We start from the raw sequence: 26,235 nt of genomic DNA on the forward strand, positions 1-26,235 counted from the left end.
GAATTATCTAGATTTTATCGATAAGAAATGGAAAGAAACAACCTAATTTAAGTAAAGCTTTACTAGTTGTATGTTAATTCATATAGAGACTTTTTTAGACTTTGAATTTTGAGGTTATGATTTGGGATTTTAATCGATCTCTTTGAGTCTTGTCTTTGATGATCATGTTGTCTCGTTCTGTCTTAGCTTAGTTTTAGTGCACATTGACATTTTGCGCTTTTTATGAGGAATGTAAATCTATAGTCCATGCTTGTTGGATATTCTGAGAAATATTTACCATTTGAAAAGAGGAAAAATCATTGTCTTTGTCTAAAGAAATACCTTGAGAAAGGGTAGATGTATAGAACCTTTCAACGAGATAGTGCTTTTTCAACTATCTCAAATTCTAAACATATATGCTAGGGTCTTTACTTCAACAGGGTACAAATATCTAAATTTTCCATTTTTAGATACTTTTTTAGACCTATTGCCTTTTCCTTTTTCTTGTTGCTGTATATCTTATTCATACACATTTTTTCTTTGTTTCTTGAGCTTATAGTGAGTTACAAACCGAGTTCGAAAAGGGGTAGAGAGATTTGTGAATGTTACACGTGAATTGGAGACACCGGTTGGAGATTTAGAACAACGAATTTTGGAATCTGAAAATTTGATAACTAAAATTGGCTATATTGTCATCACGAGGAAAATTGCGATCATTGGCATCTCGAAACCATCATGTCTTCTCTGGTTTTGATGTGCTTCACACCATCAGCTAGAAGAACCGCTATCGGCTGGTCTACCTTCCAAGTTGCACGAAGTAAACAATAAAAATAAAAATAAATTCAATTTGGACAATTGAGTTCAATTCCTTTATATTTTCAGTGGTAAAGTATCTCTCATGCACATTTATAAAGGAAATGTGAATATATACACACACAAATGTACCTTAATGTGAGACGATATACAGAATCTAGAGCCATCAACTGATCTTATGATTTCTTTTTCTTGTTATCATCATGTTTAACAAGCTGAACAGGAGCTGCTGGTATTCTAATCCACCATTCTCTTGCTCGCCTAATCCATTTGTTACTGGTTTCCTTCCTGTATGGCATTTCCCTTGTATACGCCTCGACTAATGCTAGCATAACTATGTACTTAAATGGAAGAAATGCAAAAACTAAAGCTGCAAAAACGAGCAGTAGCGCAACCATGTCTGTCGCCTGCAAGGAAGATGCACATTATAGGGATACCGACATGGGATCGTAATTGTTCACAAGGAAATGGACGGCATAACAAGTTTATATAATTGACTGAATGTTAAAGCTGTTAGACGAACACGACTCTTCACAATGGTATGATATTGTCCACTTTGAGCATAAGCTCTCATGGCTTTGCTTTGGGCTTCCCCAAAAGGCCTCATACCAATGGAGAGTGTATTCTTAGATTATAAACCCATGACCATTCCCTAAATTATCCAACGTGGGACACTTTCATAAAACAAAAGCCTTTACGAAATATGATGCTTTGATTCATGTGTGAAAAAAAGGTTATACCTGCGGAAGTACAGCAAATAAGAGGGCTCTTATTTTTAGGAGAAAAATATTCCCATCTTGAATCAAAGCTTCAACTTGAGTGATGACTTCTTGCAAGGTCAGCAGCTGTTCTACAGCATTTCGATTGGGGGGTGATGTGATCCTGAAAGGTTCTAGTGGCTTGCTTTTGCCAAACTGCCTGCGGCAAAGCATAAGAACCGCAAGAAATACTAGAAAGCAAGGCAAAATAAACCTTGTCCAATTACTGCATTTCACACATCAAAAATCACGTTATCTCCTGCTAATATGAAAAATTTAGCAGACATGAAGACAAAGCTTCTTCAAAGATAAACCAGACACTTGCAGTTGGTTGAAGCATTGATGGAAGAGATGTAGCAACAACTTGTGAACAATTACAGTCATGTTGGAAATGCAGCGTGCGATTGGTCTAATGACTCACCAAATGACCCAACTTACTACTAACCCACCATTCATTGAATAAATGAAAAGAAAAGGACACAAAAATTGCATAAAAGTTCCCATATTAGCGTGTGGAGTAGATTAAGTGTTACAAAAGAACTATACTTAATACACCAACAAGAAGTGGAGAGTAAAATAGAATCCAAAATTTCATTCTAGTCAAGGATGCGGACAGTAAACCTCGATCATCAATCAGTTGCCAGTTAGTTTCTTCAGGGTTGGATTTTTTTTTAAAAGAAAAGATCTATGGTGTTTACTTGGCTTGAAATAGAATGTAGTTCCACGAGGAAATAGATTCGTCTTCACCCTCTTTTACATGATAACGGTCAGTTCCTATGATGCTCTAGCTTCTTTGTTATTTTGTAGGAGTTATTAGTTTGAGAGAAACAATGGGATTCTTGGAGGAATTGAGATTGAGGAGGAGGTGTGGCCTCTGACCAAGTTTCATGCCTCTCTCAGTGTTAGTTCAAACGACTTTTTAAAATACATTTAGTTATGTATTATCCTTGGAGCCTTTTTTGTACAGTTAGTTTTGTTTGTCTCCTTCTTTTGGGCCTTGTATGCCCTTTTTTATTTTTATAATGTCTCTGTGTGGCTTTCATAAAATTATATAAATGAAGGAACCCAGAGACTAGAGGGGTGGCGTTCTTTAGAATTGAAGATCTTGTTTGCTGTGCTCCAACCAGATGTGCCAAAGGAGACCACAGGCATTAATTCACAGCCTGGAGGACTTTCTTCTCCTCCTCTCTACAGGATAAAACTGAAGTGAAATTCAACAATTTGGTGCCATATTGATCCAGTTTGTCAGTCAGTTCACAAAAATGAAGGGAGGGGTCTTAGGTCTCTAGGATCTGCATGACTAGGGTTCATCAAAGGGTTGAGGAATTCGAGCAAGTGTAAAGGATACATGTTTCACTTTCTGGGCTTTCTAGGAGTAATTGGAGGAACCTAACAAATAGACAACTTGGAAAGTATCCAGAAGCTTTAACCATAGACTGATCATGAAGGTACAAGAAAGGAATATCATCAGCCGCCTCCAAACTTTTCGGACAAATAATACAGAAGTTTGGGTTTCTTCACTTGGAGAGCCTCTGACCTCTATCACAAATTGGAGAGCCTTTCTTTAACACCTTTGGCATCCTTTTGTATTTTTGTCATTTCATTTATTTACACAAAATTCCTCATGTAAAAAAGGTAAAGAAAAAAGTCTCACTTTTCTCCTTTGATTCTCTCCCTGGTTTGTTTAGGAGTATAACCATGGGGTTCCCTTAGCTAGAATTGATGGGCCTAAGCGGATACAAAATGACATGAAAGACCCTTCTATTACTCCTCAAGCTCATCACTAATAAATTTTACCACTAAAATACATGAAGATTTATGACTATGTGCCCAAAAAAATATTAGTCGTATTAATTCATACTTCCATTGTCGCTCATGCTCAAAAGTGTTGAAAAAGTAAATTATATCCATGTAAAATGTCTCGACAGATTGTGAACTTAATCCAAACAGCCTTCAAACTAATAGGTAAAAGTAAAGACTGTCAGATCAGCATATTAAAGCTTGTGTATGCTTGTTTTGGAACACTGTTTTTGTATATCAATAGAGCCCAGCAGGAATCAAATGCTCAATTTTGACCCAAACATGCAAAGTTCCAGATAATGAGTAGCTACTTACCTTATAATAGCATAGCAGAACAACAATAGAAAAGCTGTTGATTTCTTAGTGTCTTCCCATGAGGCCAAAATCTGAATATGTCTAACCAATTCGAGAAATGGAAACAACAGTTCCTGGACAGACATGAAGAAAGACTTAGCACCAAAATACGTAATCTCTAATAAAATCCAATACTTTTCTTTGATTGAATGTCCGAGCATGCAAAAACTTACCACCTAGTAAAAAGATACAAGAAAAGATACTGAAACATGCGATTGATGATAACAGTTGTTGATCAGGAAGATATACAAATCCATGAGTTAAATCAGTACTAACATTTTTCTTTCATTGAATGTCCAAGTTTATTTTCTCAAGAAACTCAATCGTTTACCTTCATTACTGCAAGATTTGTATCAATACCCTCCACTTTCACTTGGTCAACAGTAGCTTGTGCAGCCTCAGCCCTGCCTGAATCTGATATAGATTGTCTCACAACAATTTCCAAGGGATTTGTCTCACCCGCCCAAATATCTCCAACTAAAACTGCGTCGCCTTCATAAGCTATCTCTTTCTGTAAGGTGAATCCAAGTTGACTTAGTGCCAGAAGAAAAATTGGAAACGATTGTCGTTGCTGCTTTGCAGGTGGGCTCCCAGAAGCATCACGCTGAATACCATCTATATTTATCATCAGCAATCGACTCAAGAGAGTTTCTAAAATCGAATCTCCCCCAGGAAGGCTTTCTGCCAGATTAAAAGTGAGTACAGTTCTGTAATGTGATGAAAAAACATGAAAAGCTTCTCTAATTGCGCGAATTCTGAAAATGCCAAAAACTGCCCTTGCAAGGACTTCGGATTTCTGAGTTTCATTAAGATTGTTTTTCCTGATAAACTTATGTGCTCGCAGGATCTCAAGACAGATATCCAGCCAATAATCCCGCCGAGAACTGCCTTTGAATTCAGGAAACTCTAAATAAACAGGTTCTGTCCTGTAAAAGATCACTAAAGCGTTTAACCACAAAATAAATTATTAAACGTACCCTCACAGGAAGAGGAAACAAATAATAGAATCTAGGGACTAACATTTATAAAACTACTTAATATCATTCAAGAAATAACATACACAGATGTTGACTTGTACATAACAGCTTTATCAAAGAGACGAGCACCCAATGGTCCCGTAAGTTCAGGTTTTATTCTCTGCTTTGTATCTGCTTCCAGATCATATCTAACAGCTTTGTCATATAAACCAACACCCAATGACTCAAAGTACAAGGCATGACTGGTCAATGTCAACCTCCCTGCATGAAAAGATAAACCAGATCAGACGTGAAGGAAAAACAATTAATGAATATCTTCACCTCAGAATAATCAAGTGAATACTACATCACACAACCTCTCTAAGTTTATCCTTTCAGATTCCTACTGCAAAAGGACGGATATTCCCCCAGGTGGATTTCACTATGTCAATGGAATTACAATTGGTGGTTTTGGCCAAACTTCAAATAGATTTAGGAGTAGTTCTAGTGTGAGTTATGGGGCATTCAAAGTTTTTGGTCCAATTAAAGAGCTTTGTTGTAACCCTTGGTCTTCCTACATCTTTTGAAACTTTTAAAGCCTTGTCTTCTACCGCCATTTGGGCGATTCACCTTCAAGATTCTAGTGGAACCCTCTAACCATCTTAAAAGACAAACCAACCTCTCTTCTTTATTCCAACGAGAACCAGAATGAGACAAAGTAGTTTTTTTATATTATTATTTTTAATTATTTTAACCAAGCCTTCATCTTAGAAAATGAAAGATACATTAGACAAATGTCAATTTCCACTTTCAAAACAAACTCGTTCACTTTTTTCTGCAACTAAAGTTTAGTATAGAATAGAGAAGATCAAACAATGATTGCTCTAACCACTGCACCTGATTCCATTGCAATCTTATATATATATATACATATAAAAGACTTGTCACTTTTCTTGATGCAACCAAAAAACTGGAAATGCCTATTTTAGCCGAATGAATCTGTAAACAACAAATGTTACCATATTTATAAAGGGTGGATTACACATGCTGATCGAAGACAAGGCCCAAACAAATAATCCTACGGTGAGCAAAGGTTACCGCTGTAAAAAGAATAAAAACACTAAAGACTGAAAATGAGCTAACCAAACTACTTCAATATTCCACCCAACCCAGAAAAACTCATCCTAGAGTTAAGATGTGAGCTGAAATGAATCTGGAGCATGATAAGGATGGAGATCAGCAACATTAAAAATGGAATTGATGTGTAGCAAAGGTGGAAGTTCCAGCTTGTAAGCATTGGCACCGTAACGCTGTAGGATACGGTAAGGATCAGGAAGGGTATTGCAAGCATCCATGTCTAATACATTACAAACCACTGGTTTTTGTCGCTATTTCCTACAGACAAAGGTATGGCACTTGAGCTTCTCCCCCTTTCTTTATCCAACTCACCTGATATGGATGTGGGCAAGGTCTAGTTGGGAGATTTAATGCAGTGACCAATTTTCAGGAAACTATATTTCCACAGCTTCCACCATCGATTATGACACTGCATATCTTTCCATTAACCATGCAACTTGTCCTGAACAATGAGTGCCGCTGAGGGTGATTTAGGTGTGAGGAGATATTTTTGGAGAACACAGGATAACTGGTTTCCCTCGTCTGGTTCAACATAGGAAGTATTTTCATCCAAATCCCCACTGTCTATGAAATCTTGAGCTTCCTCTTCATCCATGAGGGCCAGTGTTTGATACTTAGGACATTCATTCAATAAATGGCCCTCCCAACCGCAGCGAAAACACTTTCCCAGAGTTGGTTGGTTATAAGGATTAGTTGACCTATTTATAGAGGTTTAAGGTGGATTGGATTCTTTGCCTGCCAACTGATTTTCATTTGGTTTTGTACTGCTTTCTTGATTTTGAAAAGGATAATTCCTTGTTTTGGATGATAAACCTCTTCTATACTTGCTTTCGTCTCGAATATAATATCTTGAAACAGCTATCAATCATCTCCTCGATTGCTGTGACCAAAGTGATGGTGTCAGTGAGAAATCCCAAAGGTTGAAGTTCAACCTTTTCTTTAATATCAGATTGCAATCCTCCCACAAATCTTGCTATCAAATGATGTACGTTTTCTGCCATTGTTTTAGCCCCAAGTTTATGGAAATTCTCAACGTATTCTATCGCTGTCCGAGTACCCTGCCTACAATTCTGATACTGATTGTACAGATTTGCTCGTATTTGGTGGGCAGAAATAGATCTCACATTAATTTCTTCGTTCTTTCCTAGGTCTTGATAGGTCTCTTACCACATCGACGTTGGTTGATTTCTAATCACTCCCACCAGGCTGAAGATCTTCTCCTCAATTTGAGCTCAACAAGTTGCACTTTCTTCCTTCCCGGCATATCAGCATAATTAAAAGAAAAATAAACTTTCAAAAAAGTTTTGATATCCATTTTACCGTTGAAGGCAGGTACAGTCTCATTTTGTATTCGCGACCATTTCTCCTTTCTTCACCTATATTGCTTGTGTTTTCTTGATGAATCCAACACACAGTTGAGCCTCCTCGGTTTTACCTATTCTCTCTGTTGTTCTTGCACATTTAAAGGCCATTCTTGAACCAAATCTTGGACATTTCTTGGAGGTGGTCGTTTGGGGAATGCCGGAAGCTCTCTTCTTGAACTCCAAGAGCATTGTTAGCTCTTTCCCAATGCCTAGGACATTCTCTGCAGTCCCTATTTCTCGCCTGATTTTGATTAAACGTGAATTGTATGTTGAGTCATGGTAACCATCATTTGATGTGTCTCACCAACAACTTTCTGTAGATTATCACATTGTTCTTCAGCTGTCGGCAAGCAACCGACCATGGAGGTTGTTGCTACTGTTAGACGAACACGAATCTCCACAATGGTATGATATTGTCCACTTTGAGCATAAGCTCTCATGGCTTTGCTTTGGGCTTCCCCAAAAGGCCTCATTCCAATGGAGTTAGTATTTCGTATTTCTCACTTATAAACCCATGATCATTCCCTAAATTAGCCGATGTGGGACTTCCATCATCCAACACCTCCCCTCGAACAAAGTGCGCCTCCCCTTAATCGAGGCTCGACTCCTTTGGAGTCTTAGTCATTTTTTACTGCCTTCGAGGAGGGGCTTGGCTCCTTTTCTTTAAGAGTTCTTTGTTCGATATTTGAGGATTTGAGGATTTACCAATCTATTGGCACGACTAAGTTTAGGGCATAGCTCTGATACCATGTTAGATTGAATGGCATGATTAGGAAGACGATTGATGAGATATGTGGCTGTAAGAAACGCGTCGTCCCAAAATTTAATAGGTACATGAGCATGAGCTAGAAGGGCTAGGCCAATTTCAACAATATGACGGTGCTTGCGTTCAGCAGACCCATTTTGTTGATGTGTGTGAGGGCACGAAACACGATGACCAATTCCAAGGGAACGGAAAAATGTGTTATGAATTTTCTGATATTCCCCGCCCCAATCAGATTGGATCCACTTGATTTTAGTATCTAGGAGGCGCTCAACATGAGCTTGGAATTGCAAAAATATACGAGGAGCTTCTGTACGATCATGCATCAAATAGATCCACGAAAACTTACTGAAATCATCAATGAAACTAATATAATATTTAAAACCCCCAACAGATGGAGGTGCAGGGCCCCAAACATCCGAAAAAATAAGTTCCAAAGGTGACGAAGACCTATGGGAAGAACTAGTATATGGTAATTGGTGACTTTTTGCTAACTGACACGCATTACAAACTGATAAAGATGACTCCCTAGCACACGAAATATTATTGAGATGCAAAATTGACTTTACTACTTGAGATGAAGGATGTCCAAGACGTGCATGCCATTGGGCGTGAGTAGTAGATCTGCTCACCAAGGCGTGCTTGAGATTATCGACATCGGATGGCTTAATAGGATAAAGACCAGATTCACACCTCCCATTTAGGAGACTTTTCCTCGACTGTCGATCCTTTATAGAAAAGTGCCAAGGATGGAATTCAAAAAATACGTCATTATCACGAGAAAATTTATGAACGGAAAGAAGATGTTTGGAAATTTCAGGCACATGCAAAATATTACGCAATGCAAGAGGACGAGTAGCAGTATTAATTAGAGAATGACCAGTATGCAAAACATGCAAACCTGCTCCATTGCCGACTTGAACTTGTTCACCTCCATGATAACGTTCACGCACAGCGAGACGATCCAGGTCACTGGTGATATGGTCCGTAGCGCCTGTGTCGCTGTACCAATTTGGGTCAATCTTGTAAGAGGAAGTAGTCGCCAGTGCCGTAAGAGGAGCAGAAGAAGGTTCATCTTGATAGGACTCATCCATCCTATGCCAGCAGCGGATAGCAGTATGCCCCACTTTGCCGCAGATCTGGCAGGAAGGACGGGCAGAAGGGCCACGACGATCACCAGCAGGACGAGAGGGTGCATAACCTTGAGAACGACCACGACCACGATCCCTACGCCCACGATTCTTCTGTTGACTACCACGACTAGCATAATTGGCAGAAGATCCAAGATTTAACTGAAGTTCAGCACGACCAGTATAATTGGCCGAAGATCCCGAATTTAACTGAAGTTCAGCCTGGTGTTGTAGTTGGCGAGCTTCGTACGTCATTAGATGTGCAAACACATCATCAAGCGTGAGGGCTTCACTCTTGGTAGTCATTGAGGTGACGAAGGGATCATAGTCAGGGCCAAGACCAGCGAGAAGATACGCAATCACATCATCATCTTGCAAGGCAGAGCCAGCGGCGGCCAGCTCGGTGGCTAGCCCTTTGATCTTGCGAAAATAATTTGCAGCAGATTGATCTCGTTTCTTGGATGTGGCGAGCTCAACACGAATCTGAGTAGTGCGAGCACGAGTTGACGATGAAAACATCCGCTGCAGGGTATCCCACGCCTCCTTGGACGTAGTAGCGGCAACCATATCATGAAGAATCTCCTCAGACATGGAGGAGAGAAGGCCGCTAAGGACCTGTTGATCCTGATCATACCATTGATTATAGGCCGGATTAGAGACAATCCAGCTCAGCACCAGCAGCAGTTGAGGAAGGGACCAGCTTGGCAGGTGCGGCATTGGTGCCATCGAGGTAGCCCATAAGCTTCGTACTCCGTAGGTAGGGGAGGAGCTGGGCACGCCATATGATGAAGTTGTTTTTGGTTAGACGAATTGTGACAGCATGGTGTAGAGGGATTGGGCCAAAAGTCGCCATGGTAGTTGAGACGGTGTTGGAGATGGTGGATGGAGAGGAGGAAGAAGACATGGTAGACATTTAAAAAATAAACCTTGGCTCTGATACCACGTTAGACGAACACGAATCTCCACAATGGTATGATATTGTCCACTTTGAGCATAAGCTCTCATGGCTTTGCTTTGGGCTTCCCCAAAAGGCCTCATTCCAATGAAGTTAGTATTTCGTATTTCTCACTTATAAACCCATGATCATTCCCTAAATTAGCCAATGTGGGACTTCCATCATCCGACAGCTACCACTGGTGTTGTCTACACCCAATGGAGCAATTGACTTCTTGGCAGCCCCAAGTCCAAGGATCTTGGATCTCTTATACCAAATACAACGTAACCAAAAAGCTGGATGTCTTTATTAGCTGAATGAATCCATAAACAACAAAGGTTCCCATATGCATAAAGAGTAGCCTTTGCATGGGCTGATCAAAGACAAGGCCAAAACAACTAATCCTACGGTAAACAAAGGTAACCCACTGTAAAAGGAATAAAAAACACAAAAGACTGAAAAAGAGTTAACCAAACAACATTATTTCTCCTCCAATTTCAAAGCACCAACCCTTGAGTCGTTTACTAATCAAATAGCAAAGAACACAATTCTACACTAAAACTTCTAAAATTCATAATCCATAAAAGAAGCTCATAATATGCAACCTACATGAGATAAAATCCCCAACGAGAAAATTATTCCCCCTTCCTAGTCAATAAACATATATAACTTATGGAACTTGCGTCATCTATATTTGAGCAGAAAAGGAAGGAACCTTTTAATGGTTGAAAAACTACAGTCGAGAGAAGGAAACTTGGATCGTAAATTCCAATCTTCAATATCTAAACTGAGGTAATTCAATCTATCAATCTTGGATTACATTTCTAGGAACAATGCTCACCAGGCCAAGCAGAAATCCCAATATGCTGAAGAACTGGTTGAGTGGGTACTGTACCATCAACTTCAAGGACAATTTCTCCTTCAGAAAGATGAAGATTTCCAGTTGATGGGTGCAATGCATTTTTAGTTGCCTTAATAATCCTGCAAAACATACATCGTAATAAATTTTCTCTAACAGTGACGCTAGTCCACAAACTAATCTATTCTGGAACAGAAAAGTTCACGATCCAGAAACAAATAGGTCCCATCGTTAGACTTCTTCATTAACCATTTGAAATTGACTGCTTAAAAAAATTAAACATATTGCAATAGTTGCAACATGTTTCTGTTACAAGGTGAAATTATCATAAACTTCACACAAGCTTGAATCTAATAGCCTGTGCATTAAGAGATAATCATTCTAACAACGCTGCAGAAGCATGAACTAATGAACTAAAGCAAATCAAACAATACTTTATTGAACCAAACACTTTGAATCCAAAACTAAATCAAAATCCACTTTCACTAAAAAAACAAAAGACTAGTATGGGAAGAACAAGCTTCCAAATACAAGATCCTAAAAATTAAGGTGTTGTTTGATAACCATTTCATTTTCTGTTTTGAGAAGAACAAAAAACTGTAAAAACACACATTTAACAGCTTACATAATTAAACATATAAAATTTGAAGAAACAATTTCAAACACATTAATAAAGATCACACAATTGTCATCGCTAACGAAGCAAATTCTTACTTGTCAAGACTTCTTATATATTTGTCGAAGACAAGATAATGGAGTCGACGACCTGAAGAACTCGTAAGTGAATCAAAAAGATTGTGAACAGTTATGATATCTGCAAGAGCAGTGCATGCAGGAGCTATCCGTGCAAAAGCTTCTGGTCCAACAGTTTTCTTGTCATCAAACTGATCACCATAATATAAAAGTTTTAAAAACTAGTATCTCAGAAGCTTAGTCAATGCTAGCAAAAAAGAAAAAAAAGATAAATTAAAAAGATAAAAGAAAAATGGTTCAAAGGTACCCATCCTAGACATAAGATAACATAATGTGCCTATCAAGTTGCAGATAAGAAAACCAGAAAATTATTAACCTGAACAGCCATGTTTGTAGAATTCGAATAAAATAGTGACCACTCTTCCTTATCCTCTACTTCCTCATTACTGCAAGAAGCAGTTTCCTACAGTTGGAAAGAGGATTTAGAAACACAATCAATTCCTTCTCTCCCTCTTTTTGTACTATTTTTGTAAATGAACAATAAAAAACTAAAAGTTAAGGCCATGTTTGATAACTATTTAATTTTTAGTTTTCCATTTTTACAAGTTCAGCTTATAAACACTACTTTTACCAATAGTTTTCCTGCTCTATTACCTATATTTTGAAAACGTTTTAAAAAACCAAGCGAAATTTTGAAAACTAGAAAACATAGTGTTTAAAAATTCAATTTTGTTTTTTTAAATTTGACTTAAATTTAAATGTGTTTTTAAGGAAGGTGAAATGCTTATAAAAAAAATTTGTGATGAAAAAAGCTTAATTTTCAAAAACATAAAACTAAAACAAAATGGTTATCAAATGGGAACTAAATTATCCAAATTCAACCCCTCCACAATCCATCCCCATCCCCACAAGAAAAAAGAAGATGCATTTAAGTGATAATCTGACTCTATCTTACTAAATATCAACGGAGTATAATGGTAGACTGTCTCACTTGCGGTAGTGGTTCGCTTTCACTACCAGGGCACTCCCAAGCAAGCATGATGTCATATGCCAAGCGACGGAAATCCTTGTTGCTTAAATAATCTGGACGTTTACTCATTGAATACAATGTTTGGTATGAGCAAAATTCCAACAAACTTCTCGAATAAGTTTCGGGTTCCTTGTTAATTCCAGGTAACTCTGAATCAAAAAGTTGTTGCATTTCTTCAGTGGAAATTTGAAGAATCCTGCATTATAGAAATGCCTTAGCCTTTAGATGCATGAAACGACAATGTTATAAAAGCTGAAGCAAATGTCCAGTACAATGGATTGCACTATAAATGCCAAATCCAAACGATGCCTTCAATATGACATATGAACATATCCTTAAAGGCACTTAAAGTAGTGAAATCCTCAGGGTAAAAATTTGTGAAGTAAATTCTTTACAAAATTATAGGCTATTTACGAAGGAAAGATAAACTCTTTTTTGTTGCTCTAAAACAAAGCATGTTAACCAACTGCAATATAAATTTCAAATGGAAACGAAACTAGATTTCGTGCAATAATGCAACAATAAATGAACAAGATTTTTAGAGAGGGAAAAATGAACACACTATTTTGGTTTAATAAGTCAGGAAAGAATAATAGGAGGTGATTAGTTTGATAGATATGCTTAATTTAGATTGACGGGCATTGCACTATACTCGCATTAGTGTCCATGGAGCATGAGTGAAGTGATTGATTGTGGACACACAAGTTCTTCCACAGTACTAAAGAATCAGTCATTAAATCACGCATTTGAACAATTTTACTTAACAATTTCACCAGCATGACACCATTCTATCGTCGCACATCACTAACAGTCACAGTATCAGGTAGCAGGTCGTAACCTAACCAAAGTTTGAAGTAAAAAATACCAGTAGATATAGTAAGACAAAGCCTTTTGCGTCAACACTACAATTCATGCGAATTCGAGCAAAAATACACACGATAACAGCAAACAGAAGAAGTGACGAATACAAAAATGAAGACAACTGGAAAAAATGAGGAGAAATACTTGGAGCAACGAGCGACAACAGAATTTGCGAAGGGAGAGAGTTCAGGGATGGATTTAGGAGAATCGGTAGGGGATGAATCTTCATCATTCTTCGATTTCTTGCGCTGAAAGATGGATCTGAAAGTGTTTGGTTGGTTCTTCATCAAGGTCTCGATCATTGTAGCCTTCGCTTTCTTCGGCATTATCTCTTGGACGCCAGTCATTCTTCCAATATATTAATTCGAACCTATTGAACGAGCAATCACAAATTCAAGAAACGGATTGATCGAGAGAGATGATTCGTACCCTGTTCGTAGTCTACGTTCCTCCGTTCAGCCTCACGTTCTTCCTCCTCCCATCCTGTGCCCTAATTCTCGACGTAGAATCAAAGAAAAGAATAACTACAAATTTCATCCTAGGGTTTTGAATTTTGAATTTTGGTTGGGTGAGTTAGCTCGTGCACGATGAAACTCAGTCATTGTGAGATTCCACGTTGGTTGGAGAGGAGAACGAAACATTTCTTATAAGAGTGTGAAATCTCTCACAAGCATACGCATTTTAAAAACATTGAGGAGAAACTCGTAAAGGGAAAACCCAAAATATCTGCTAGCTAAGGATGGACTTAGATTGTTATAGTCATCAACAACGATATGTTGCAGTTTAGAAGTCGGGTCAACAACGATATGTTGCAGTTTAGAAGTCGGGTGACCTATAATGGACTTGGACTGTTATAGTCATCAACAACGATATGTTGCAGTTTAGAAGACGGATGACCTATAAACAATCATATTCAAGAAAAAACAGAAAATTGAGCTCTCTCGAGCTGTCAAGCTTCGACCATGCAACTTCATAGTTCGTAGTTCAATGTCATCACTGATGCCAAAACTCATGCGTAGCCTGGACAAGTAAAAACCCATGATCATTCCCTAAATTAATCGATGTGGGACTTTCTTCCAACAACACACATACACATACATAAAATAGTACTTATTGACTAGTTTTAAATACTCTAGCCAAAATGATACCGACATCCCTATACGTGCCATCAGAGTAGTCGTACTCTTCATTTAAATTGTAACCCTTAGGTCAGATCATGACGTATACATTTTTTTAAAAGAGTTTTGTGAACGTTTAAGTCCATGAATAAAACCACCTAGCCGAAAGATTTATACAAGAAAATCAGATCGAGCTTTTTTCGAAGTCATTTTTATTGACGGGTCACTCAAGAATGAACGAGTGCAATAAGTTGATCCAAGACAACAGGGTCTGCAAGCGTTGAGGTATCTCCAATCTCATCCAATTGCTTGGAGGCAATCTTTCTCAGAACTCTTCTCATTATCTTTCCACTCCTTGTTTTTGGGAGCTCATTTGTGTAATGGATCTTATCAGGTGCTGCAAACGCTCCAATCTAAAAGTGTGACAACAAAATTTTTCGTTCATTTTACGGTCGTTTTTAAAAAGTTCGTATTTATGAAAACGATCACGAACGAACCTGTGTTCGAATGGTTTGTATTAGGCTCTCTCGGAGCTCTTCACTTTGAGGAACTCCCTCTACGAGCGTAACAAATGCCCAAATGCTCTGGCCTTTAACCTAAACAAACTATCAACTTTAGTCTTTAAATTTTGATTTGACAATCAAGAACGAAGTAGAGAACTAACTATAGTTTTCTCTGACCTCGTGATCGATGCCGATCACTGCTGCTTCTGCACAATGAGGGTGTGAAACTAACGCAGATTCCACTTCTGCTGTCCCGATTCGATGTCCGCTGCATAATGTTAAGTTTTTAGAACATAGTCTCTATTTAATGTCCTTAAATTTTATATTTGGTTTAAAAAATATCGTTAAACTTTTTAAAAAAACTCGATGAAAATCGTTAAAACATTCCATAGTGTTTAAAAAATACTCGTAACCTTTCATTAATAACTCTTAAATTCTTTAAGAAATTAAAAAATACGCTTACTGTTAGTATTATATTTTTGAAAAAATGTTATTTTTTTAACGAGAGAATATAAAATATAATATTTTTCGATCTAAGAAATGAAATATACGTACCTAACATTAAGAACATCATCGACTCTTCCAGTAATCCAAAAATATCCGTCTTTATCTCTGAATGTCGAACACAATAACACCAAGATTAAGATACAAAATTACTATCTAAACCAAAACAACAGAAATAATAATAATAATAATACAAAAGGGTATTTATGTAAAAATTACCTTGTACAACCATCACCAGTGAAATAATATCCAGGAAATGGCTTGAAATATGTGGTTTCATATCTGTCATGATCTCGGTAAAGTGTCCTTAATGCCCCTGGCCATGACCCTTTTATACATAAATACCCTTTGCCTTCTCCTTCTATTTCATTCCCTTCTTCATCCACGATCACGGCCTGCATCGACATGTAAGTAGGTCGGTTTGGTTCGAATCGGGTTTCGTCTAAGATATCAATGTATATCATCGGTATATCACAAATATATTGTGTCATTAGGTAATATCCTTTCCTTTTATTATAAAATAATAATAATTTTTTAAAAAATTATTAATTTGCAACTTCTCTTTTAAAAAAAAATGGAAATGACAAAACGGTGTCGTTTTAGGTGAGAACCTGAACTCCAAAGAATGGGAAAGTAGCAGAACCAGGCTTCAGTGGCCATGCCCCTGGAATTGGAGTAATCTACATCCATAAACCATATATTATTTTTAATTAATTAATAATTAAATATGCAATTAACTCAAAAATAAATAAATAAAATAATTACCATAGCGGCACCCGTCTCGGTTTGCCACCACGTGTCCGAAATAGGACACCGTGAGTCACCCACCACCTCGTAAAACCACCTGTACATCCAATTCAATTCAATGAATATTACATTACAAATATATTATAACATAACAGTAATTGACATGTACTATCTTTCAATCTCCGTCTCTGTAATTATTATATTAAAAATAAATAAATTTACGTACCTCCATGTAGCTGGATTAATCGGCTCGCCTGCACTTCCAAGCACCCGTAGAGATTTTCGAGAGTAACGCTTAACATGCTGCATTAGTGCCGATCTTAGAAATTACAATATTACCCTTCTCTTTTTTCTTTTTCTTAAAAATAAATAAATAAAGGAAATTACCTTGTCCCCATCACGCATGAGAGAACGCAGCAAAGTGGGAGCAGTGAAGAAAATGGAGACCTTATATTTATCCACTATTTCCCAACACCTCCCTGAATTTGGATAATTTGGAACCTACACCCATTAAATAAATATCATTTTTTTAGTCCCTAAATTTTTATTTAAAATATAATTTTGCAGACATTTTTAATTACGTAATTACCCCTTCATAAATAACGACAGTGGCTCCATTAAGCAATGGTCCGTACGTCACATAGCCGTGCCCCGCAGCCCAACCACAATCAGCCGTGGACCTTAAAAAAAATTATTTTAGTGAAAAAATATTTAATTTAATTATATATTATTTCATAATTATACCTCGTATTTAAATTCGATAGACTAAAATAAAATATTTTAAAGGAATAAAATATAAAATTTAAATTTTAGGGATACGATGATACTCACCAGTAAATATCAGAAGGTTTATAGTCGAAAACATATTTGAAAGTAGTACCGACGTACACCATGTATCCACCTGTTGTATGAACGACTCCCTAATTCATATATAAAATTAAATAATTAAATATTAATACTTAAAAAAAAATGGTTAAAATATATAGGAGTTTTCATATGATCCAAGAACCTGACTAATCTAAACTATCTAATAAAAAAATTTGATTTGTTTGTGGGTTGACATTTGTCTTATCGGGTCAACCTGACTAATTTAAAAATAAGGTTAAAACCCAAACCAATCCAAGTATATGTACTTTTAAAATTATTACGAATATTAAGAATATTTGATATATGTAACCAATGTTAGTGATGTGTTGTAACTTGTGAATATTTGATATTTGAGTTTTATGAGATTTTAGTTATTACGGTAACATGTACGGTAGACAAGTCAAATTTTTTTAAATAATTAAAAAAAAAATAAACAACTCGACAATTTGAAAATAGAGAGTTGGGTTGGGTTCAGTTGTGAATTTTATTCCGATTATTCGAGTCACTAACTCAATCAACCCAAAATTTTGAATCGGTTCAAAAGATTTCTCCGACCTTATTTATAATAATAAATTAAAAAAGGGTAAGAAAAATTAAATACCTTAGGCTTTCCAACACTCCCACTTGTGTAAAGCAAAAATAGTGGATCCTCAGCATCAACCCATTCCACGTCACAACTCTTTGAATATTTAGGAATCACATCCTAAAATAATAATAATAAAATTAAAAATCAGTGAATTAACTCAAAATTAAGTTTTTTTTTTTAAATTAAAAATTGAAGGGGATTTTTTTTCCCAAACCCTAAACCCTGTAATAATCATTATAATAATAATAATTAGTGAATTAACCATGAAATAAATTATAAATAATAAAATAAAAAATAAAAAATGAGTGAATTAACTCAAAATTAAGTTTTTTTTAATTAAAAATTTAAGGGGATTTTTTTAAGGAAAAAAAAATCCTAGACCCTAAAATAATAATAATAATAGAAATTAAAAAATAATTAGTGAATTAACTATGAAATAAATTATAAATAATAAAATTAAAAATTAAAAATTAGTGAATTAACTCAAAATTATTAACTATGAAATAAATTATAAATAATAAAATTAAAAATTAAAAATTAGTGAATTAACTCAAAATTAAGATTTTTTTAAAAATTAAAAATTTAAGGGGATTTTTTCTAAGAAAAAAAAAATTAACTCAAAATTAAGATTTTTTTAAAAATTAAAAATTTAAGGGGATTTTTTCTAAGAAAAAAAATACAAACCCTAAACCCTATAATAATAATAATAATAATAATTAAAAAACAATTAGTGAATCAACTATGAAATAAATTATAAATAATAAAATTAAAAATTAAAAATTAGTGAATTAACTCAAAATTAAGATTTTTTTAAAAATTAAAAATTTAAGGGGATTTTTTCTAAGAAAAAAAATACAAACCCTAAACCCTATAATAATAATAATAATAATAATTAAAAAACAATTAGTGAATCAACTATGAAATAAATTATAAATAATAAAATTAAAAATTAGTGAATTAACTCAAAATTAAGTTTTTTTTTAATTAAAAATTTAAGGGGATTTTTTTAAGGAAAAAAAATCCTAGACCCTAAAATAATAATAATAATAGAAATTAAAAAATAATTAGTGAATTAACTATGAAATAAATTATAAATAATAAAATTAAAAATTAAAAATTAGTGAATTAACTATGAAATAAATTATAAATAATAAAATTAAAAATTAAAAATTAGTGAATTAACTCAAAATTAAGATTTTTTTAAAAATTAAAAATTTAAGGGGATTTTTTCTAAGAAAAAAAAAATACAAACCCTAAACCCTATAATAATAATAATAATAATAATTAAAAAACAATTAGTGAATCAACTATGAAATAAATTATAAATAATAAAATTAAAAATTAGTGAATTAACTCAAAATTAAGATTTTTTTAAAAATTAAAAATTTAAGGGGATTTTTTCTAAGAAAAAAAAAATACAAACCCTAAACCCTATAATAATAATAATAATAATTAAAAAACAATTAGTGAATCAACTATGAAATAAATTATAAATAATAAAATTAAAAATTAGTGAATTAACTCAAAATTAAGATTTTTTTAAAAATTAAAAATTTAAGGGGATTTTTTCTAAGAAAAAAAAAATACAAACCCTAAACCCTATAATAATAATAATAATAATTAAAAAACAATTAGTGAATCAACTATGAAATAAATTATAAATAATAAAATTAAAAATTAGTGAATTAACTCAAAATTAAGATTTTTTTAAAAATTAAAAATTTAAGGGGATTTTTTCTAAGAAAAAAAAAATACAAACCCTAAACCCTATAATAATAATAATAATAATTAAAAAACAATTAGTGAATCAACTATGAAATAAATTATAAATAATAAAATTAAAAATTAGTGAATTAACTCAAAATTAAGATTTTTTTAAAAATTAAAAATTTAAGGGGATTTTTTCTAAGAAAAAAAAAATACAAACCCTAAACCCTATAATAATAATAATAATAATTAAAAAACAATTAGTGAATCAACTATGAAATAAATTATAAATAATAAAATTAAAAATTAGTGAATTAACTCAAAATTAAGATTTTTTTAAAAATTAAAAATTTAAGGGGATTTTTTCTAAGAAAAAAAAAATACAAACCCTAAACCCTATAATAATAATAATAATAATTAAAAAACAATTAGTGAATCAACTATGAAATAAATTATAAATAATAAAATTAAAAATTAGTGAATTAACTCAAAATTAAGATTTTTTTAAAAATTAAAAATTTAAGGGGATTTTTTCTAAGAAAAAAAAAATACAAACCCTAAACCCTATAATAATAATAATAATAATTAAAAAACAATTAGTGAATCAACTATGAAATAAATTATAAATAATAAAATTAAAAATTAGTGAATTAACTCAAAATTAAGATTTTTTTAAAAATTAAAAATTTAAGGGGATTTTTTCTAAGAAAAAAAAAATACAAACCCTAAACCCTATAATAATAATAATAATAATTAAAAAACAATTAGTGAATCAACTATGAAATAAATTATAAATAATAAAATTAAAAATTAGTGAATTAACTCAAAATTAAGATTTTTTTAAAAATTAAAAATTTAAGGGGATTTTTTCTAAGAAAAAAAAAATACAAACCCTAAACCCTATAATAATAATAATAATAATTAAAAAACAATTAGTGAATCAACTATGAAATAAATTATAAATAATAAAATTAAAAATTAGTGAATTAACTCAAAATTAAGATTTTTTTAAAAATTAAAAATTTAAGGGGATTTTTTCTAAGAAAAAAAAAATACAAACCCTAAACCCTATAATAATAATAATAATAATTAAAAAACAATTAGTGAATCAACTATGAAATAAATTATAAATAATAAAATTAAAAATTAGTGAATTAACTCAAAATTAAGATTTTTTTAAAAATTAAAAATTTAAGGGGATTTTTTCTAAGAAAAAAAAAATACAAACCCTAAACCCTATAATAATAATAATAATAATTAAAAAACAATTAGTGAATCAACTATGAAATAAATTATAAATAATAAAATTAAAAATTAAAAATTAGTGAATTAACTCAAAATTAAGATTTTTTTAAAAATTAAAAATTTAAGGGGATTTTTTCTAAGAAAAAAAAAATACAAACCCTAAACCCTATAATAATAATAATAATAATTAAAAAACAATTAGTGAATCAACTATGAAATAAATTATAAATAATAAAATTAAAAATTAGTGAATTAACTCAAAATTAAGATTTTTTTAAAAATTAAAAATTTAAGGGGATTTTTTCTAAGAAAAAAAAAATACAAACCCTAAACCCTATAATAATAATAATAATAATTAAAAAACAATTAGTGAATCAACTATGAAATAAATTATAAATAATAAAATTAAAAATTAGTGAATTAACTCAAAATTAAGATTTTTTTAAAAATTAAAAATTTAAGGGGATTTTTTCTAAGAAAAAAAAAATACAAACCCTAAACCCTATAATAATAATAATAATAATAATTAAAAAACAATTAGTGAATCAACTATGAAATAAATTATAAATAATAAAATTAAAAATTAGTGAATTAACTCAAAATTAAGTTTTTTTTTTCTAAAATAAAAATTTAAGGGGATTTTTTTAAGAAAAAAAACCCTAAACCCTATAATAATAATAATAATAATAAGAATTAAAAAATAATTAGTGAATTAACTATGAAATAAATTCGAATTTTAAAATATATTTCTATTTATAATAAAAGGAAAAAAGGAAATAAATAAATAAATAAAACCTGCCACCATAAGTCTCTGCCTTCTTTCCATGGAGTGCTTTCTTTATCCAAAGCTGATTTGTTTTCATAAACCAAACACGAATCTGTCCAACAAAATTTTAAAAATATTATTTAAATTAAAATTTTTTTTTAATGGGTTAATAAAAAAATAAAAAAAATAAAAAAATAAAAAAATAAATTCAGAATACCAATAGAATGGGCATCTTTAGCTGATTGGATGAGGGCAGCATCGACAATGTCCTTAAGATGGATGATTTTGGAACCTCTTTTTGCAGCATTACAAGTGACCAAAGCTTTTGGTTTGCAATCATTTATTCTTTGAGCAAGTGATTCACAAGAAAATCCAGCAAATACAACCTTATATTATACGCCAAATAATATCATTAATTAATATCCATATGATTTTCCAACTATATATTATAAATTTATATATATATATATAATTAAACTTGAACGAGAGAATGACATGAAATGAATGGACGTAAATGTACGGTTAGTTGGTTAAGTAAAGTTTAAGTTATGAAATTGTTTAGCTGTGCAACCGGTATGAACTTGATTAGATTAGGAAGGAGCAGCTAGTCGAGTTAGAGAAAGAACGGAGTTGAGTCAAGTATTGATAGAGATGTCCACAAGGTGGGACGGAACAGGGAAGCCTTGTCGTTCTTGTCTCTGCTTCCTATTCCAATCATCGTCCCCACGAAATTCACCATTTATTTTCGTGAGAATCAGGGCGGGAATTTTCATGGAGAATTTACGGGAATCAAGTTCCCTACTAGGGAATTTTTTCAAATTTTTATAATGTCTTTGTCTCCATTTAGCCAACATGGAGAAATCTCTTACTGTTCCTTCCCTAATTCCTCGTTTAAACCGAGATTTCCCACCCAGTTCGCTGCTAGTCTCAAGGGATCCTAAATATTTCTGTCTAAAGGACATATTGAATCTATTATTCGATTCTCTTTACTTATATCCTACACTTCTATTGAGTGAGCCCGTCACATTTTTTTTTTTTAAAAACCGCGTTTAATTTTGATAAATTTTTTATGGTATATATTAAATTGTTATAAATTAAAAATTATCAAGTCTAAAATATTAAATACTAAAATTTAGAGACGTAAAAGACGTGAAACAGATAGTGAATGTACCGAGTGGACGGCACCTATGCGAGCACAAGCTAGCATTGCAATGGGAAGTTCCATAATCATTGGCAAGTAAATCAGGACAGTGTCTCCCTTTTTTACTCCAATGTCTTTCAAAAAATTAGCAACCTAATTACAATTTTAAATTGTTACAAAATATACAATAATCACAGACTAACCACAATAATAATAATAAATAAATAAATAAGTCCCGTTTAATAATATTTTTTGTTTTTTGTTTACTTAAAAATAATGTTTTTTTTTTCATAAATAAATATTTGAAAATTTTAGGTAAATTTTAAAAATAAAATTACTAAAAATATTATTTGTATATAATTTTCAAAATTTTGCTTGAATTTTAAAAACATCTCTAAATAAAAATAAAATTTAAATTAAACCCTTTTTATTTATTAAAAATTATTAAAATAAAAAATGTTTTTAAAGATCTAAAATCACTTGCGATTTATTAAAATTTAATTATGAAAATAAAAAATTCATTAAATTTATCATTTGAAATTTATTAAAATAAAAAATTATTTTAAAAAAAGAAAAGTTATTTAACTATTTTTTTTTCCTAAAAAAGATAAGAAAAAAATGAAAATAATAATAATAAATAAATAAATAAATAAATAAAGATAGAGAATTACTTGGGAAACTTGGTGAAGGAGGTGGGTGTAGGTTAAAGAAGCATCAAAAGCAGGCTCATTTCCTTCCCAATACATTGCAATTTTGTCTCCCAATCCACCTTCTATGTTCCTATCTATGCAATTGTAGCAAATATTTGTAATCCCACCCTTGAACCACTGCTCCAAAAAATAAAAAATCGAGATTTAAATATGCATTTCGTTCGTATTCCATGTTTTTTAGCTATCGAGTATGTATTTTTGGTGATACCAAAAGTCGGTCCAAATTTAAAAGATCGTTCTGTAACGACTCAAGGTTTTAAAACGCGTCTACTAGTAGAACGTTTCCACCACACCCTTGTAAAGAGTGTTTTGTTCTCCTCCCAACCAATGTGGGACATCACAATCCATCCCCTTTCAACACCCAGCCTCCTCGCTGACGCTCGTTTCTTTCTCTAATGGGACCCCACCAAATCCACCCCCCTTTAGAGCCCAACGTCCTTACTGGCACACCGCCTCGTGTCTACCCACCTTCGGGAGACAACAAGAAGACTTGCACATCGTTCGATGTCTGGCTCTAATACCATTTGTAACGACCCAAGCACACCGTTATCAGATATTGTTCTCTTGACTTTCCCATGATTTTAAAACATGTCTACTGGTGGGAAGGTTTCCACACAGTTATAAAGGGTGTTTTGTTCTCCTCCCTCACCAATAGGGGACATCACATGTTCAGATGGTGTTCAATAATATTATATTGAATCCCGAGTGTTATCAACGAGTATTATTGTTATTCTTAGTTCAAGAACATGCCGAACAAATTCAAATTTATTAAATAAATAAAAAATATATATATTAAAAAAAAAAAGAAAAAAAAAAAAGAGAATTTAGAAGGGTTACCTCTATATTAATATTGCCTTGGGAAATATGAAGATTGTGAGAGAAGGGTTGGTGATGATTCCATTCCTTTGTCCAATAGAACTCAGATGATGCAATTTCAGACCAAAATTCTGAAGGTTCTTCAATGGATTTTTTGTACATATCCAAATACTTAATTCCAAAATTAAATTAATAATATTTAAGTATTTTCCAAATAAATAAATAATAATTATTATTATTATTATAATAAAAGAGAAAATAATTGTAATTAAGAGAGGACCTTTTGAGTGGTAGGAATATGTGCTTGTTGAGAAAATTCCTGAGATGGAAAGACAATTTCATCTTCTCCCAGATACTCCTGCAAAACGACGGCGTTTGGAATATTTAAGTTCATTTTTAGTCAAGAAAGTCGGGTCGTTACACTAAAATTAATAGAGGAGTTTACCTCAACGTCGATATTATCGATGGTTATATCAGCCTTTTCTTGATTATGATTCAACTCCTTCTCCCGTTTCGATTCACACGATGCAATTTCCAAACGAGCTTTGTGGACTTTCAAATGCTAAATTAATTTCCAAAAAAAAAAAAAAGAAGCTAATCCACGAGTACAGCTGTAAATAAACGAACGATTAAAAAAACACTCTCTTCAAATGTTTTACATTAACGACTGAAATGAAAAACATTACCAAACGAGCTTTAAAGGGGTTGGCTAGAGAATTTCCGAAAAGAAAATTTGAGTTCACGTTGTTGACAAGAGGAACATTCTTGTAAAACGACAACGCTCGAGAGCTCCATATCGTACCGTTTGAAATCATTTTGTTTTTCTTTCTAAATTGAGATCATCCCAGGTCCCGATTTAATTTATAGCTCAAAATTAAATTAAATTAAATTGAGTTTTTTTTTTTAGCTAACTATTTAATAACTATTAGCCAATTAATACCAAAGCAGCTGTTATAAATCATGCCATTAATAATTTATTTACCTTTATATAATTTTCAATTAATGTCTATAATTTAGACTAAGCTGTTATTTAGTCAAACTTTACTAACTTTCCATTTCATGACTATATAAACATTTTTAGGGATATTTTATATTTAGCTAATGTGTTCGTCCATGTGTTAGGGTTTACGACTAAATAAAAAAAAATGAAGTAAAATTCTCGGGAGCGTGAAAAAACAATTTAAGGATATAGTGAGACAAACCAAAAATAAATTCTAAGCGTATCGGAAATGTAAAGAGTAGATTAGTAATTTAGTCTAAGATTAAGTCGGATGATAGGAACGACCCAGATCATTTTAGCATGTTTTGAGTACACGTTTTCTAAAAAAATTATTAAAGATATCTCCTAATATAAAAGGATGAATTTCCTATAATAAATATCAATTATTTTAAACCTCTCATAATCCTAATTTCATTTGATTAGGATCATTCTCGTGTTGTCTCTATTTTCTTAGGCTCGAGCGTCATAATAATAACAAAAATAGAGAGATACAAATGTAGCATTCATATTGATTGTCGGGTGGAGTAAAATAAGAGCTTCCTCGGTAATAAATTTTAAACTATCAGTAATTTATTTATTATTATTATAATTAATATTATTGCTACCCCTATTACCATTATTATTATAATTAATAGAAAAAATAATACATGTAGGACTTTAAAAAAAGTAAAAAACCTAAAAGGAGTTTCTAATTAAATACAAGTTTTGTTGGAATAAATCACCTCTCTCATTATATATATATTATAATAAATAAAAAAAAGAGAGAAAAAATAACCTTCACTCAAGGGAAGTTTCACAAACCTAATATTAATTATTTGACCCAATCTAATTTGACCATCACAATTAATATGTATGAAAAAAAACCATTAATATACATATATATATATATATATATATATATATATATATATATATACTAAAATACCCTTTATTATTAATAAAGGGTATTTATTATTTATGAAATTAATATATTTTCACACCTCATTAAAAAATTATGAAAATGTATAAAGGGTATTTATTATTTATGAAATTAATATATTTTCACACCTCATTAAAAAATTATGAAAATGTTGTTTAAAAGATTCTTTGGGTTA

The 26,235-nt window shown here is 32.4% G+C and overlaps 2 protein-coding genes and 1 non-coding gene across 6 annotated transcripts; all 3 read right to left on the reverse strand.

Moving 5' to 3' along the window:
- Positions 1–527: 527 nt before the first annotated feature.
- LOC111444665 lies at positions 528–13,968 on the reverse strand. 3 transcript variants are annotated; one of them, XM_023082644.1, is made up of 11 exons: positions 13,576–13,968; positions 12,532–12,766; positions 11,917–12,003; positions 11,562–11,731; positions 10,830–10,969; positions 4,765–4,942; positions 4,036–4,630; positions 3,666–3,778; positions 1,533–1,776; positions 925–1,199; positions 528–779 (listed from the first exon to the last, which is right to left on the reverse strand). In XM_023082644.1, the coding sequence occupies exons 1-10, from the start codon at positions 13,776–13,778 to the stop codon at positions 969–971; spliced, it is 2,196 nt and encodes a 731-aa protein (XP_022938412.1). In that variant the 5' UTR covers positions 13,779–13,968; the 3' UTR covers positions 528–779; positions 925–968. The 3 variants fall into 3 exon arrangements, with proteins under 3 accessions (XP_022938412.1, XP_022938413.1, XP_022938414.1); XM_023082645.1 differs by lacking the exon at positions 528–779 and having other exon boundaries at positions 835–1,199; positions 13,576–13,779; positions 13,861–13,962; XM_023082646.1 differs by lacking the exons at positions 528–779; positions 11,917–12,003 and having other exon boundaries at positions 835–1,199.
- Positions 9,298–9,435, reverse strand: LOC111445682. The gene has a single exon (XR_002710899.1). It is a non-coding gene; the product is annotated as a small nucleolar RNA Z247 (small nucleolar RNA).
- A 528-nt stretch (positions 13,969–14,496) lies between the features above and the next one.
- Positions 14,497–24,685, reverse strand: LOC111445248 (acetyl-coenzyme A synthetase, chloroplastic/glyoxysomal-like). Of its 2 annotated transcripts, XM_023083517.1 has the most exons (19): positions 24,587–24,685; positions 24,422–24,499; positions 24,163–24,312; positions 23,287–23,442; positions 22,646–22,768; positions 21,692–21,860; positions 21,504–21,586; positions 17,772–17,873; positions 17,135–17,223; positions 16,893–16,983; positions 16,691–16,804; positions 16,530–16,606; positions 16,322–16,400; positions 16,168–16,236; positions 15,776–15,951; positions 15,608–15,664; positions 15,230–15,320; positions 15,047–15,145; positions 14,497–14,962 (listed from the first exon to the last, which is right to left on the reverse strand). In XM_023083517.1, the coding sequence occupies exons 3-19, from the start codon at positions 24,301–24,303 to the stop codon at positions 14,777–14,779; spliced, it is 1,902 nt and encodes a 633-aa protein (XP_022939285.1). In that variant the 5' UTR covers positions 24,304–24,312; positions 24,422–24,499; positions 24,587–24,685; the 3' UTR covers positions 14,497–14,776. The 2 variants fall into 2 exon arrangements, with proteins under 2 accessions (XP_022939285.1, XP_022939284.1); XM_023083516.1 differs by lacking the exons at positions 24,422–24,499; positions 24,587–24,685 and having other exon boundaries at positions 23,287–23,399; positions 24,163–24,212.
- Positions 24,686–26,235: the final 1,550 nt, after the last annotated feature.

The sequence above is a fragment of the Cucurbita moschata genome, unplaced genomic scaffold (assembly GCF_002738365.1).
Source record: "Cucurbita moschata cultivar Rifu unplaced genomic scaffold, Cmos_1.0 Cmo_Scf00007, whole genome shotgun sequence".
In the NCBI taxonomy this organism is placed as follows: Eukaryota; Viridiplantae; Streptophyta; class Magnoliopsida; order Cucurbitales; family Cucurbitaceae; genus Cucurbita; species Cucurbita moschata.